We start from the raw sequence: 15,582 nt of genomic DNA, 5'->3' as shown, positions 1-15,582 counted from the left end.
AGATATTCAGAGCCTCTTAAACGAGCCTGAGCCAACCAAAATTAAAAAATGTTGTTACAGGTTTAGTCTAAAAGAGACATTTAATTTCCAAAATGTTACACATTTTGCAATTTCAGAAGGTGCTTTTTTTGTTGTTTAATCAGATCTAAACCAGGTTTGAGCCCAAGATGTTATTTGATTCTAACATTGATTATTTTCTAGAATGTAATAAATGACTGTTTCCTTTATAAAGCCATGGTTTATGCCGAAACCTTCTGGAAAAAAAATCAAAAGATCCAATTTTAAATGTCAAATCATTTTGCGCCTCTCAGCCCTGTAACCTCTACAGTCTAGGAAGAACAAGGGTAACAAGATCATGGATTCACATTAACTTAGACCCATACCACTATTCTTTCATTCAATTTGGGTCAAAAACATGGAATACCTTGCAGCACCATGAGCATAAAAACTACAGCAGCTCAAGGAGAAGCTCCATCGCTCCCACCTTCTCAGGGAACTGGCACATATGCTTGGGAACAGGATAAAAAATATACAAGGTCAGTAGTCAGCATCTTTCACCAGCAATAACTAACCTGCATTTGAAGCCGAATTTGGTATATCTCTGCTTCATGTGCCGACTCCATTTCTGTCTGGGCATCATTAAAAAGATCCTGCTGCTCCTGGGTCAATTCTGCCCGCTGTTGCTCCACTTCCTCTTTATGTTTAGTAATCAGCGTACTCATCTCTCTATCATGCTCCCTTTCATGAACCTGTCAGTGAGATTAACAAATTTTCTTAATAATAAATAAAGCTCCAAAAGCTTTTCAAATGCGATATTCTGCCACAAAAAGGAAGATTCCAGTTGCAATAGAGCTTTTCCAGTGTCCTGATCAACATTTATCTACCACCACCAGAACAGGTTAACCGGGTCATTCACCTCATTGCTATTCATTGAACATTGGTCTGCATAAATTGCCAACCGTATCTGCCTATAAAACAAAAGTGATCATGTTTCAAAAGTAATTAATTGGCTGTGAAAGTCTTGGAATATGCCGAGGCTAAAAATGCAAGTTCTTGTTTATTTCTGTCTCTGCACCAAATTGGTAGATCTCAGTTGCAGAACAGAATGAATATTATTGTGCAACTTCCTTTGGATACAAAAAAATGGATTTCAACTACTTCAGTGGGACTTGAGAGCTGCCACGTTTCAGAAAGAGACTGCATTTTTACAGTTTCTTTAAAGTCAACTGAGAAATTGAACTATTATCCCCAATGACCAGAGTCTCCAAATCCTCTCTGCTGCTAGAGGATAAATGTTTTCCCTTATACATAATTTCCTTTATTTGCCCTCATTCTTGAGCTACTGTTGTTTACAGTACAGAGTGCACAGGACATTTAATGGTTTCAAGCAGCAACACAATAGAGTAAGATTTCCCTTAACTGAGAAAGTATCCCATTGCATCTCTTTAGACTTCATTCAAAGTAGTGGACTGCATTAACAATAAAGAATTTTTCTGAATTACACAATGAAATTGTATTCAAACTGTTTCAGTTATTAACTGCCTTATTGGCTGGATATGTATTTTATATAGATTTCAAATACACAAGTCTATCTTTCCTATTGGACAGTCAGATTTTTCAAATTTAACTGGAGCATAAAGTAGCTGCACGTCCTTATTGTTCTTTTGGTTATTTTTTAGTTTCCATTTTTCCACAGAAGTGATCTAACAATCTGTTTTCCACCTTATGAGTTTTCAATGATGCAGTAATGTGCAAGTCCCCTCTAAGAACACCTTGTGTTGGTTCGAATTAGAACTGCGTATTTCTACCCCACAGTCGATCCCATTTTGTTTTGATAGACTGACATTCACACCAAATGATTATCAAGGAAACTCACTCCCAGCTGAGTTCTTTTAAAACTTCAGCTTAATTCTTAGTGTCCAATGCTGAAGCTAAGTCTTTTCAAAAATGATAATTGAATGGTAACATTCAAGGTGAGAATGGTGCTAGATTATAAGAAAGCTCTGCTCAAATATAGATTCTCAGCTTCCATTTTTGACCATAATGTGGTTCAGAACCTATATCAAACAAAACATATACAAGATTACAAAATAAGAGAAATTAAATCGGATATCCTTTTCATGCCTGAGACTATGATGTATTAACAGCACTATTCAAGAATACTTGCCCGTTTAATGAATCCAATTTGTTTTCTCCGTTCATCCTCCTGTTTCTGTTGCATGTCAAATGTCTTCTTCATTTCTGCATTCAACTCATCCAACTGAAAAGAACACAAGGTCACAGTGCAATAATCAGGCATGTGTCTAAAGAAAAACACTTCGGATTAGTCAACCAACATTTTACAATTATTACAATTACAAAATATTTTTGTTTACAAAATCTTCAAAAGATAAATTTCTGTATTACAATTTAGAATTCAATATCATCTGTAATAGCTACATGAGGAAGAAAGTTATATTTGACACGTCCATTAAAGGAATCAGTAAATGACAGGGAATAGGAAATGCATAAAAGGCCTGTTTTCGTGAGAAAAACACCCAGTCAAGAGACGTGGCTCTGGGCCCTTAGTCTGGAACAAAACAAAGGCACTTTCCTTGAAGCAGATCAATTTTCAGGAAAATGTAAAAAGTAGGTTTTCATGATCCTAGCCTTTCAAATTCAATTGGCCAAAGACCATCTCAGGAAACAAAAACAGAATTACCTGGAAAAACTCAGCAGGTCTGGCAGCATTGGCGGAGAAGAAAAGAGTTGACGTTTCGAGTCCTCATGACCCTTCAGCAGAACTGAGTAAAGTTAGGAGAGGGGTGAAATATAAGCTGGTTTAAGGTGGGGGGAGGGAAGTTGCGGGGGGGGTGGTTGTAGGGACAAGCAAGCAGTGACCCAGCGACAGTGAAGGAACTGCGATGTACTTCCAAGTCAGGATGAGGAGTGACTTGGAGGGAAACCTCCAGGTGGTGGTGTTCCCATCTATATGCTGCCATTGTCCTTTTAGATAGTTGTGGGTTTGGAAGGTGCTGTCGAAGGAGCTTTGGTGAATTCCTGCAGTGCATCTTGTAGATGGTACACACTACTGTGCACCGGTGATGGAGGGAGTGACAGTTTGTGGATGCGGTGCCAATCAAGCGGGCTGCTTTGTCCTGGACGGTGTCAAGCTTCTTGAGTGTTATGAGGCTGCACTGATCCAGCCAAGTGGGGAGTATTCCATCACACTCCTGACTTGGGCCTTGTAGATGGTGGACAGGCTTTGGGGAGTCAGGAGGTGAGTTACTCATCACAGGACTCCTAGCCTCTGACCTGCTCTTATGGCCACAGTATTTATATGGCTAGTTCAGTTCAGTTTCTGGTCAATGGTAACCCCCCCCCAGGATGTTGATAGTGGAGAATTCAGTGATGGTAATGCCATTGAACATAGACAATGGTTGGATTCTCTCTTGTTGGAGATGGTCATTGCCTGGCACTTGTATGGCGCGAATATTACTTGCCACTTGTCAGCCCAAGCCTGGATATTATCCAGGTCTTGCTGCATTTGGACATGGACTGCTTCAGTATCTGAGGAGTCATGAATTGTGAACATGGTGCAATCATCAGCAAACATCCCCACTTCTGACCTTATGATGGAAGGAAGGTCAAGGTCCTTGATTGGGCCAAGGACACTATCCTGAGGAACTCCTGCAGTATGTCCTGGTAATGAAATGACTGACCTCCAACAACCACAGCCATCTCCCTGCGTATGACTCCAACCAGCAGAGAATTTTCCCCCTAATTCCCATCGACTCCAATTTTGCTAGGGCTCCTTGATGGCACACTCGGTCAAATGCAGCCTTGATCTCAAGGGCAGTCACTCTCGCCTCACCTCAGGAGTTCAGCTCTTTTGTCCATGTTTGAAGCAAGGCTGGAATGAGTGGCCCTGGCAGGACCCAAACTGGGCGTCAGTGTGCAGGTTAATGCTAAGAAAGTGCCGCTTGATAGCACCGTTGATGACCCCTTCCATCGCTTTACTGATGATCGAGAGTAGACTGATAGGGTGGTAATTGGCAGCATTGGATTTGACTTGCTTTTTGTGTACAGGACATACCTGGGCAATTTTCCACATTGCTGGGTAGATGCCAGTGTTGTAGCTGTACTGGAACAACTTGGCTAGGGATGCGGCAAGCTCTGGAGCAGAAGTCTTCAGTAATACTGCCGGAAGATTGCCAGAGCCTATAGCCTTTGCAGTATCCAGTTCCCTCAGCCATTTCTGGATATCACGTGGAGTGAACTGAATTGGCTGAAGACTGGCACCTGTGATGCTGGGGCCTTCAGAGGAGGCAGAGATGGATCATCCACTCGGCACTTCTGGATAAAGATTGTAGCAAATGCTTCAGCTTTATCTTTGGCACTAATGTGCTTGGGCTCCTCCATCATTGAGGATGGGGATATTTGTGGAGTCTCCTCCTCCAGTGAGTTGTTTAATTGTCCACCACCATTCACAACTGGATGTGGCAGGACTGCAGAGCTTAGATCTGATCCGTTGGTTGTAGGACCGCTTAGCTCTATCTATCAGTTGCTGCTCATGCTGTCTGGCATGCAACTAGTCCTGTGTCATATCTTCATCAGGTTCACACTCATTTTTAGCTATGCCTGGTGCTGCTCCTGCACTCTTCTATTGAACCAGGGTTGATCCCCTGGCTTGATGGCAATGGTAGAGTGGGGGATATGCTGGGCCACGAGGTTACAGATTTTGTTTGAGTACAATTCTGCTGCTGCTGCTGATGGCCCACAGTGCCTCAAGGATGCCCAGTCGAGTTGCTCAATGGTGATGGTGTCACTGATGATTACAGCATGCCAACCTGAAAATATCCCATTTTTTCCTACTCTCTTCTCTGTCCATTAACCAATCCTTTATCCATGCTACTAGATTATCCCCACTCTCGGTCCTAATTTTGTCTAATAACTTCTTGTGTGGCACTTTATTAAATGCTCTTTGAAAATCCAAATACACTACATCCACTAACCCCACCATATCCATCTTACAAGTTACATCTTGATTTGCCAACTAAATTCCGTAGACAGGGGTAGTGTCAGAGGACTGGAGAATTGCAAGTGTTACACCCTTGTTCAAAAAAGGGATGCAAGGATAAAGCTGGCAACTACAGACCAGTCAGTTTGACCTCAGTGGTAGGGAAGCTTCTGGACACCGTAGTTCTGGACAAAATCAATAGTCACTTAGACGTGCAGGATAATTAAGGAAAGCCAGCATAGATTCATCAAGGGAAAATCATGTTTAACTAACTTGTTGGAGTTTTTGAGGCGTTAACAGAGAAGGTTGACAAGGGAAACGCTGTTGATGTGGTGTAGATGGATTTTCAAAAAACATTTGATACAGTGCCACACAACAGACTTGAGCAAAATTCTGACTCATGAAATAAAAGGGAAAGTAGGCACTTTGTCAGGACCCTTGTTCTTCCTGATAAATTAACGACCTAGACTGTGGTGTTCAGGACATGATTTCAAAATTTGCAGATGATACAAAGAATGGAAATGTCAACTGTGATGAAGATGGTCTTGAACTTCAAAAAGACATTGACCTGTTGGTGGATTGGGCAGGCAAGTGGCAGATGATGTTCAATGCAGAGGAGTGTGAGGTGATTCATTTTGGCAGGAAGAATATGGAGAGATAATATAAAGGGAAAGCTCTAAAGGAGGTGCAGGAACAGAGGGAGCTTGGTGTACAAGTACATAATTCATTGAAGATGACAGGACATGTTGAGAGAGCAGTTAAAACAGCATATAGTATCTCAGGCTTTATTAACAGGGGCATTGAATACAAGAGTAAAGAAGTCGTATTGAACTTGTATAAGACACTGGTTAGGCCTCATCTGGAGAACTGCATCCTGTTCTGGGTGCCATACTTGAGGAAGGATTTGAACGCATTGGAGAGTGCACAGGGGAGATTCACAAGAATGATTCCAAGGATAAAGAACTGTAGCTGAGGATAGTTTGGAGAGGTTGAAACTGTTTTCCTTGGAGAGAAGGCGGCTGAGAGGAAACTTGATAGAGGTATTCAAGATCCTGAGGTGTATGGACAGGGTGGATAATGAGAAACCGTCCCACTCAAGAAAGCATCAAGGACTTGAGGGCACAGATATAAAATAATTGGCAAAAGCAGTAAAAGTGATGCAGGGAAATTTTTTTTCCACCCAGAGGGTGGTTGGAGTCTGGAATGAACTTCCCGAGAGGGTGATGGAGGCAGATTCAGTCGAGGTATTCAAAAGGGAACTGAATTGCTATCTGAAAAGAAAGAGCGTGCAAGGAATAAGGCAGGGGAGTAGGATGAGGCAGAATGCTCTTGCAGAGAGCCAGTGCAGACTCGATGTGCCGAATGGCGTCCTTCTGCACTGTAAAGATTCTGAAATGTTAATTAAATAAATCTGGATAAAATGCTAGTATCATTAATGGTGACCATGAAACTACCGTAATGCACCCACCTGGTGCTCTGATATCCTTAGAAGGGGAAATCTGCCATTCTTATCTACATGTTAGAGGCTAGAAATCCTGATGCAAGTAACTCACCTCCTGACTCCCCAAAGCCTGTCCACCATCTTCAAAGCACAAAGTCAGAGGTGTATGTAATTCTATCCATTTGCCTGGACGTGCAGTTCCCACAAAACTCAAGAAGCTCAACACCATCCAGGACAAAGCAACCCACTTGACTGGCACTCCATCCACAAAGATTCAATCCCTCCACCACCGGCATACAGTAGCAGCAGTGTGTACCATCTACAAGATGCACTAGAGGAACTCATCAAACCTCCTTAGACAGTACCTTCCAAACCCACAGCCACTGCTATCTAGAAGGTCAAGGGCAGCAAGCAAATGGGAACACCACCACCTGGAGTTCCCCTCCAAGCCACATATATCACTGTTCCTTCACTGTCACTGGGTCAAAATCCTGGAACTCCCTCCCCAGCAGCACTGTGGGTGTACCTACACACTGACTGCAGCAGTTCAAGAAGGCAGCTCACCACCAACTTCTCAAGGGCAATTAAGGATGAGCCATAAATGTTGGCCTGGCCAGCAATACTCACATTCCATGAATGAATAATAAAAAAAGATGTGTGTACATGTGTCTCCAGTAATGTGGTTGACTCTTACCTGCCTCTGAAATAGCGTAACGAGCCATTTGTATTATACCGATATGCAAGAGTCCAATAACGAAACCAGACCGATTACCTCGCACCCTCCTAGGCACTGGGCACAACAAAGTCACACCAGACTGCAAGAACTCAGCAAGGCTCCTTAGACAGCACCTTTCAAACCCACAACCACTACCATCTAGAAGGACAAGGTCAGTACACGAGAACACCACCACCTGGAAGTGCCCCTCTAAGCCACTCAACATCCTGTTATGAGACAGCAGTTGGTAAAGCTGAGTTATTTAAAAAATCTCAGAGGGCAACTTTAAACAAATGTCATAACTTTTATTTTTATTTTTTGTATGTTTGAGATGCAGCTCTAAATTCAGGAATCAGACCACCATTTCTTGAGAGGTTTTATATCAAAATACATGAAACATTTATTAATTTACACAAGTTAACTATATACACATGGCTACAAATTACCACTCATAACTTTTAACTAATTCCCAAACTAAGCTCCACTAAGGCAACAGCAACCCACAGACTTTCAGCAGATACCAGGCAAACCATTTTCACCTTACTAATTCAAAATGAGGTTCCTTTCACTTTGGTTCCTGTGGAGACACAGTGGTAGACTAACAGCTGCTTTGATCTTACATTGCCTCTGCCCTGCACACACAAAACTGCTGTCTGTTATACCCAACACAGTTCAATGAATGTAAATTCTCATTGTATCACCAGCCCCTTTGAACTCCACCTCTTCTAATAATAAAACTCCTTTCATAGTACCAATTTTATTGGTAATATAAACATTGCTTGGTCTCTGCTAGCTAGGTGCCAGATTTCACTCCCCTTCTGGAACGCTGTATTCAAAAAAATGCAAATGCACTCTACCTAACATCTCAAAATTAGTACACATCAAAGCACCCAGAGTAGCTGGCTTTAATCCAATTAAGACACATCCACAGGCTAAACCTCTATTTTAAAAGAAAAATATTTTTCAATAATATTATATACATTAAGAGCTTCATGACAATCTGGATTTGGAAACATATTGTCATTTCTTCACTGTCACTGGGTCAAAATCTGGGAATTCCCTCCCTACCAGCACATGATTGCAGCGGTTCAAGGAGGCAGCTCACCACCACCTTTTCAAAGGCAATTAGGGATGGGCAATAAATGCTGACCTAGCCAGCGAATTCCACGTTTCATGAATGAATTTTAAAAAAGGCCCAGATAATCCTACAAAGTCCTACTTACTCACATCTGGGGACTTGTGCCCAAATTGGGACAGCTGTCCCACAGATGAATCAAGCAATAACCTGACTGTCATACTCTAAGAATCATAGCTTCTGGCCAAAATCCCAGGCCCCTCCATTACCATTTCTAAGTATGGACTAGCCTACCAGAGTTGGCAGGATAGTAGTATAGTTAGGAAGGGGTGTCTCTGGGAGCCCTTAAAATTGACTTAGGGCACTATGAAATCTCAGAGCATCAGGCCAAACATGGGTAAGGAGCCTCCTTCTGATTACCATCTATCATCCTCATTCAACTAATGAATCAGAACTCCTCTATATTGATGCTTGGAAGAAGCACTGGTGCAGGATACATTCTTGGCAGGAATAATGTCCATTATCAAGGATGGCTCGATAGCTCTGCTGATCAATCTGGCTGCATCCTGAAGGACACAGTCGCCAGACTGGGGCTGTGGTAGGTGAAGAGAACCAAAATAACCAAAAAACCTGACGAATGATTACTAGGCCATTTCAGAGGGCAGTTAAAGGTCAACCACATCGATGTGGGTCTGGAGTCACAAAGGTCAGACAGGGTTAGGTTGGCAAATTTACTTTTCAGAAAAGGGCATGTATGAAACAGATGGATTTTTACAACAATCTGGTAATTTCATGATCTTTACAGTTACTAGCTATTTTATTCCAGATTAATTTAATTAAATTAATTTCCCAGCTGCCATGATGAGATTTTAACTTATGTCTCCAGATCATTAGTTCAGCCTGCGGATAACCAGGTCAGCAACATTACCTCTATGCTGCCAGATCGATGCGTTTGATGATACCTGTGCTGATTTGTACAACAGAGCACACTGGACCAAAATAAGATCCTGAATAGGTGAAACATCAGTAGACATAGTGGTTTTTCAGCACGCTTCCTGAGGTTGGAACCAGTACCTAAGGAAATCCAGCAGCATGAACTTGACGCTAGTTAGTATTGGTATGGCACCCAGACAAAGACACATCTTAAATTGCATCTAGCAGTGTGCTGGTGAAATGGAGGAAAGTGCTGGGATGCTAATTTAAAACTTGGTCCTAGTCCAGAAGCTGATCCTTGGATCAGAGGTTCTGAGAAGCAGAGAGCTTTTGGGATTTAGCTGCATAAACCAGAAATGGAATTCCCAGAAATGGTCAAAATTGACCTCAGACTCCAAATTCAGGCAAAAGTCTAAAATGCTCGAGAGAAACAAATAACGGTGGTTGATGTAGCACTCCCTGGTTTACACGTCACAAACTTAACAAAATTCAAGCAACATCAGGGTCACACTGAAGAAACTTGGAGCAGCTAAAGATAAAAATTATTAGGATTACTATAGTCCCAACATCCAACAATATTTTCCTGTAGCATGGGAGCACAGAATTAAATGCATTGTCTATATTGCATAATGAGCTAGCAAGCTCGAGGAGAAGAGCTATAAGTCCAGGTGCAATTTACACTATACCCTCCTACTGTCTATGTTATGCACCATTCTTGCTCATTAGATATAAAGATCAAACTAATGGGGAAGAATCAAAGTTCATTTTAGGCCATCAAATATTTGTTATATGTTACAGCAAAAACCACAAATACCTCCTTCTGATGTTGCATTTTCAAATTCATCATATCAGACTGGTACAACTCTTCCACTTTGCTCAGTTCTTCCTCATAATGGCTGGTCACTTCTACTCGAGCTTGTTGCACAGCATAGCTAAGCCTCTCTTCCTGTTGCTGCAGGAGAGCTTGAACCTTTTCATTGTGACTTTGTTCTAGTTCCTGTTGAGCCTTTGTTCGGTTGTTGATCTCCAGCTTCAGAGCAGAATGTTCCTGAAGGTATTGAACCTTTTGTTCTTCCATTTCTGCCTCTAGCTTCTGCAGTTCAGTAACCTTTTCGTTCAACTCACTGCCTAGGTCTAGAATCTCAGATTGCATTGTACAATCCAGATCTTGGAGTCGATGTATCAAATCAGTATTGTCTTTCCTCAAGCAATTATTTTCAGCTTTGATTCGACAAAGTACTTCTTCAATCTCAGAAAGATCCTGTGCAATTGACAATACTTTATTTTCAAGCTTGATTTTCTCTTCACTTAGTCGATTCACACATTCCTCATTTTCTCTCAACACTGACTTAAGTTCTTCAAGCTCTTTGTGCAGGGACAATTCCTGCATGGTTTTCTGCCCTAGGACTTCCGACATTGTTTGGCTTTTAGCTTTTTGGGCCTCAAGTTGATCCTGCAGCTGATCCCGTTGGCTCTGTAATGCAGCGAGCTGGCGGCCAAACAAGGCTTGAACTTCACTGGTGACTGAATCCGCAGCTAGCTTTTGTTCTTGAACCCCTTTGACTAGCTGTTCCTGTTCACGCAGCTGTGCCAGCAACAAATGCTTCTCCTCTTTCAGATCTTGTACCATCCCCTTTAACATATCTATGTCAATTTCTTTGTCTTTTCTCACTTTTTCCTTTGCAATAGCCAGAGTGGAAGCCATGCTTATCTGTCCAGGTTGAGTCACCAGAGCATTTCCTTTGCTCTCAAGAAGCGGCTCCTTTATTTGCTCTTCACAACGTTCAGCACTTTCTTTTTCCAACTCTAAACGTAGGCATGATAGCTCCTCTGTGACAGCTTTCCATTTCTGGACAGCTTCCTGTGTTTGGCTGGCTGAATTCTTCGCTTCCACATGCAACTTTTCCAACTCTAACTCTTTTTGTTGCAGCTGTTTTGTTAGCTCTGCACACTGCTTGGTCAAAATCACTGTTTCTTCGTCCACTGCTTCCAAGTCCTCATTGACATCATTTTGGTGTACTTCACCGTGCAAGTTTTTTGTCAGACATTCCAATTCCCTTCGAAGTGCTTCAGTTTGTAGATTGTGTTGCATTTCAAGGTCTTCCCTAAGTTTGGACAATTCTGCTTCATGACCGAACAGCATTTTGGTTTTAAGTTGTTCAAGCTCTACTTCCTGAGATTCAGCCAGTCGGCTCAGCACTTCATCCTTCTCCCTCTCCATCATCTCCAATTTGATACTGTAGTTTGTGACTTCATGCTCATGCCGGAGTCTCATTTCCTTACTGACTTCCTTCTCTTGGGCCAAAAAAGCATTGAGCTCCTGAATTTCATCATTTAAATGTTCTTTTTCAGATTTACACAGCTTAGTCTGTTCTTCCAGATCCTGAACCAAATGTCTATATTTCTCCTGTTCCTGCTGAGACACCTTCAGCTTTTCTACTTTTTGGTGAAGTTTCTCTTGCTCAAGACTGGATTCTTGCAGCTTCTTTTTGAGTTCAATTATCACTGCATTTAAAATTTGCACTTGTTCATAAGGACCAGAATCGTTTTGAACCTGACCTGGTAAAAAATCAACCTCAACATTTAAATCAATTTCTTGCTTTGTTTGTTCAGCCAGCATTACTTGGGCAGGTTCCTGATTGTGCATTGTCCCTATATCAACCCTCAGCTGCTCTACATACAATGGAGTATCCTTCCAGCCAAATTGTTCCTGTATGTTTTCAGCACCATCCTTTTGTTCTCCAGTTTCCTCCAAGGACTGCTGCTCCCTTTGTTCAACGGTACATTCAATGTTACCATTTAATTCAGCAATTTCTTGGTTCCTAAATGAGAGTGCTTGCTGCAGCTGTGATATGGTCGTGTTTTTATGGTGCAATTTTTCTTCTAATTCTTTAATGGCTTCATCTTTTTCTTCTATCCACTGATTTAATTGTAGCATGGTATTTTCTGTAATTTTCTGTTGTTCAACTATCTGAGTAAGACAGCTGTCTTTGTCTTTTGCATTCTTAAAAGAAAAAGAAAAATTCTTGTAGAACCATGTGGAAAAAAATAAAAACATAATATGCCTATTTTGTGTTTACTGCCCTGCTAAATCAAACTCTTGGCATCGCAGAAAATGCTGGAATCTCTTATTAGGAAGTCTTAACAATGCATTTAGAAAATCATAGCATCGTCAGGCAGACTCAGCATGGTTTTACAAAATGAAAATCACATTTGACAAATTTATTAGAGTTTTTTGAGGATGTAACTAGCAGTGTAGTTAAACGGGAACAAATAGATGTAGTACAGCTGTATTTCCAAAAGGCATTCGATAAGGCGCCACAGAAAATATTAATGTACAAGATAAAGGCTCAGAGTCGTGTGTAATATGTTAGCATGGATAGAACATTGTTTAACAGGCATGAAGGAGAGAGTAGGGATAAAATGGGGCATTTTCTTGTGACTAGTGGAGTGCCACAGGAAGCAGTGCTAGGGCTTGCAAATTATACTAATGACAGAAGGTTGAAGGAGAGAGTAGGAATAAATGGGGCATTTTCTTGTGATTGTGGAGTGCCACAAGAAGCAGTGCTAGGGCTTGCAAATTATACTAATGACAGAGGGTAACCTATCTAAGTTTGCTGATGATACAAAGCTAGGTGGAATGTAAGCTATTAGGTGGACAGAAAGAGGCTGCAAAGAGATATAGCCAGGTTGACTAAGTGGGCAACAAGATGGCAGATGAAGTAGAGCTACCTTTGATAATAAAGGAAAATCAGAATATTTTTTAAAGATATGAAATGTCTAAATGTTGAAATGTCTAAATGTTGACGTACAGAGGTGTGTTCATACAGGAACACAAAGAAAGTATGCAAACGATTAGGAACGCAAATGACATGCATCCCTTTATTGCAAGGGAAGTGGAAAACAAGGAGAAGGAAGTCTTGTTATAATTGTACAGAGCTTTGGTGAGGTCACACCTAAAATATTGTTCAGTTTTGGTCTCCATAATTTAAGGAAGGATATATTTGCATTGGAGGCAGCACAGCGATAGTTCACAAAATTGGGATGAAGGTTCTCCAGTGATGAGAAGCTGAGTGAATGGGGCCTATACACTCTGGAATTTAAAAGAATGAGAGATGATCTCATTGAAACATACATTATTCTGAAGGGGCTTCATAGGGTAGATACTGAGAGGTTGTATCCCTTGGCTGGGGATAACTGGGACACGGGGGCCAAAGGCTTCACAAGGGACTGATAATTTAGGACTGAAATAGAAGAAATTTCTTCACTCAGAGGATCCTGAATCTTTGGAATTCTCCACTCCAAATGATTGCAGATGCTTCACTGCTGAATATATTTAACACAAAGATAGATAGATTTTAGGTTTCCCCTGGAATCAGGAGATATGGGGAATGGACACAGTAGATTTGAGGACGATGATTGGTCATGATCGTATTGAGTGGCTGAGCAGTCTTGAGATCATAAGATTATAAGAAATAGGAGCAGAGTTAATCTACTCAACCCACCAAGCCTTCTCTTCAACAAGATCATGACAGATCTGACTGTGGCCTTAACACCACTTTCCTGCCTGCCCTCCATAACCCTGGACTTCCTTGTAGGTCAAGGTGGACATGGAAAGGATGTTTCCTCTTGTGGGCAAGTCCAGGGCTAGGGGGCACTGTTTTAAAATTAGGGGTTGCCCTCAGGACAGAAATGAGGAGAATTTTTTCCACTCAGAGGGTGGTGCAACTTTGGAACTCTCTGCCTCAGGAGACAGTGGAGGCGGGGTCACTGAATATTTTTAAGGCAGAGGCAAGAGGTTATCGGGGGTAGATGAGAATGTGGAATTCGAAATGCAAACAGATCAGCCATGTTTTTTTTATCCATTTACAGGATATCAGTGACGCAGGCTAGGCCAGCATTTATTGCCCATCCCTAATTGCCATTTAGAAGGTGGTGGTGAGCTGTCCTCTTGAACTGCTGCAGTTCATGTGCTGTAGGAACACCCACACTGCTGTTACAAAGGGAGTTTCCAGGATTTTGACCCAGCAACGGTGAAGGAATGGCGAAGTATTTCCAAGTGAGAACGGTGTGGGGCTTGGAGGGGAACTTCCAGCTGGTGTTCGCATGTGTCTGCTGTCCTCGTCCTTCTACATGGTAGCAATTGTTGGTTTGGAAGGTGCTGCCTAAGAAGCCTTGGTGAGTTTCCGCAGTGCATCTTGTAGATGGTACACACTGCTGCCACTGTTCATCGGTGGTGGAGGGAGTGAATGTTTGTGGATGGGGTGCGATCAAGCGTGCCGCTTTGTCCTGGATGGTGTCGAGCTTCTTGAGTGTTGTTGGAGCTGTACTCATCCAGGCAAGTGGAGAGTATTCCAACACACTCCTGACTTGTGCCTTGTAGATGGTGGACAGGCTTTGGGAAGTCAGGAGGTGAGTTACTCGCCACAGGATTCCGAGCCTCTGACCTGCTCTTGCAGCCACAGTATTTATATGGCTAGCCCAGTTCAGTTTTTGGTCAATGGTAACCCCCAGGATGTTGATAGTGGGGATTGAGCGATGGCAATGCCATTAAATGTCACGGGGTGAGGGTTAGATTCTCTCTTGTTCGAGGTGGTCATTGCCTGGCACTTGTGTGGGGCGAATGTTACTTGCCACTTGTCAGCCCAAGCCTGAATATTATCCAGGTTTTGCTGCATTTGGACATGGACTGCTTCAGTATCTGAGGAGTTGCGAATGGCGAACATCCCCATTCCTGTCCTTATGATGGAAGGAAGGTCATTGATGAAGCAGATGGTTGGGCCTAGGACACTACCCTGAGGAACTCCTGCAGTGATGTCCTGGAACTGAGGTGATTGACCTCCAACGACCACAGCCACCTTCCTTTGTGCTAGGTATGACTCCAAGCAGCAGAGAACTTTCCCCTTGACTCCATTGACTCCAATTTTGCTAGGGTTCCTTAATGCCACACACAGTCAAATGCTGCCTTGGTGTCAAGGGCAGTCACTCTCACCTCACCTATCCAAGTTTGTTTCTAGACTACTCCATTTCTAGAAGCGGACCTCAATATTTTAGTTGTATTTCTTAAACCCAGGATATCTTAGTATCAGAAAAGCAGGCATAATGGATAAATGCATAATGCATTTCCTGGACAGGACACAGTATCTAAACTGTGTAAATAAGGCAAAGCTTGGAGACAGAGAAAAATGGAAACACTGGATATTCAGAGAATTAATCACTGCAACAAGCTCAGCCATTTGCTCACTTGCTCGGAATATTCCAGTTGGGCTTCTAGATCATGTGCTCGTTGTTCAAGTGTCTCCATGTGTTCACTCTGGTCTTTCAGGTTCTGCTGGAACAAAGAGATTTGTTGCTGGGCCTGAAGGAGTTCTATAAATCCAGGGCTTTTGTTTTTCAGGATCTCACTTGCCTGCAAAATA

The 15,582-nt window shown here is 42.2% G+C and overlaps 1 protein-coding gene across 9 annotated transcripts in view; it reads right to left on the bottom strand.

Moving 5' to 3' along the window:
• The window catches only part of pcnt (pericentrin), a 344,329-nt gene that overhangs the window by 257,492 nt on the left and 71,255 nt on the right, over positions 1-15,582 (bottom strand). For 8 of the 9 annotated variants that reach the window (XM_078551646.1, XM_078551643.1, XM_078551644.1 and 5 more), the window contains 4 exons: positions 15,408-15,572; positions 9,978-12,167; positions 2,168-2,260; positions 573-749 (listed from right to left, as the gene is read on the bottom strand). In XM_078551646.1, the coding sequence (XP_078407772.1) occupies positions 573-749; positions 2,168-2,260; positions 9,978-12,167; positions 15,408-15,572 (2,625 nt within the window). The remainder of the gene's footprint in view (positions 1-572; positions 750-2,167; positions 2,261-9,977; positions 12,168-15,407; positions 15,573-15,582) is intronic. The other variant, XM_078551651.1, reaches the window with a different exon arrangement.

The sequence above is a fragment of the Cetorhinus maximus genome, chromosome 11 (assembly GCF_964194155.1).
Source record: "Cetorhinus maximus chromosome 11, sCetMax3.hap1.1, whole genome shotgun sequence".
Taxonomy (NCBI): Eukaryota; Metazoa; Chordata; class Chondrichthyes; order Lamniformes; family Cetorhinidae; genus Cetorhinus; species Cetorhinus maximus.
The sequence above is the reverse complement of the archived record's forward strand: the minus strand, read 5'-3'. Positions and strand labels throughout refer to the sequence as shown.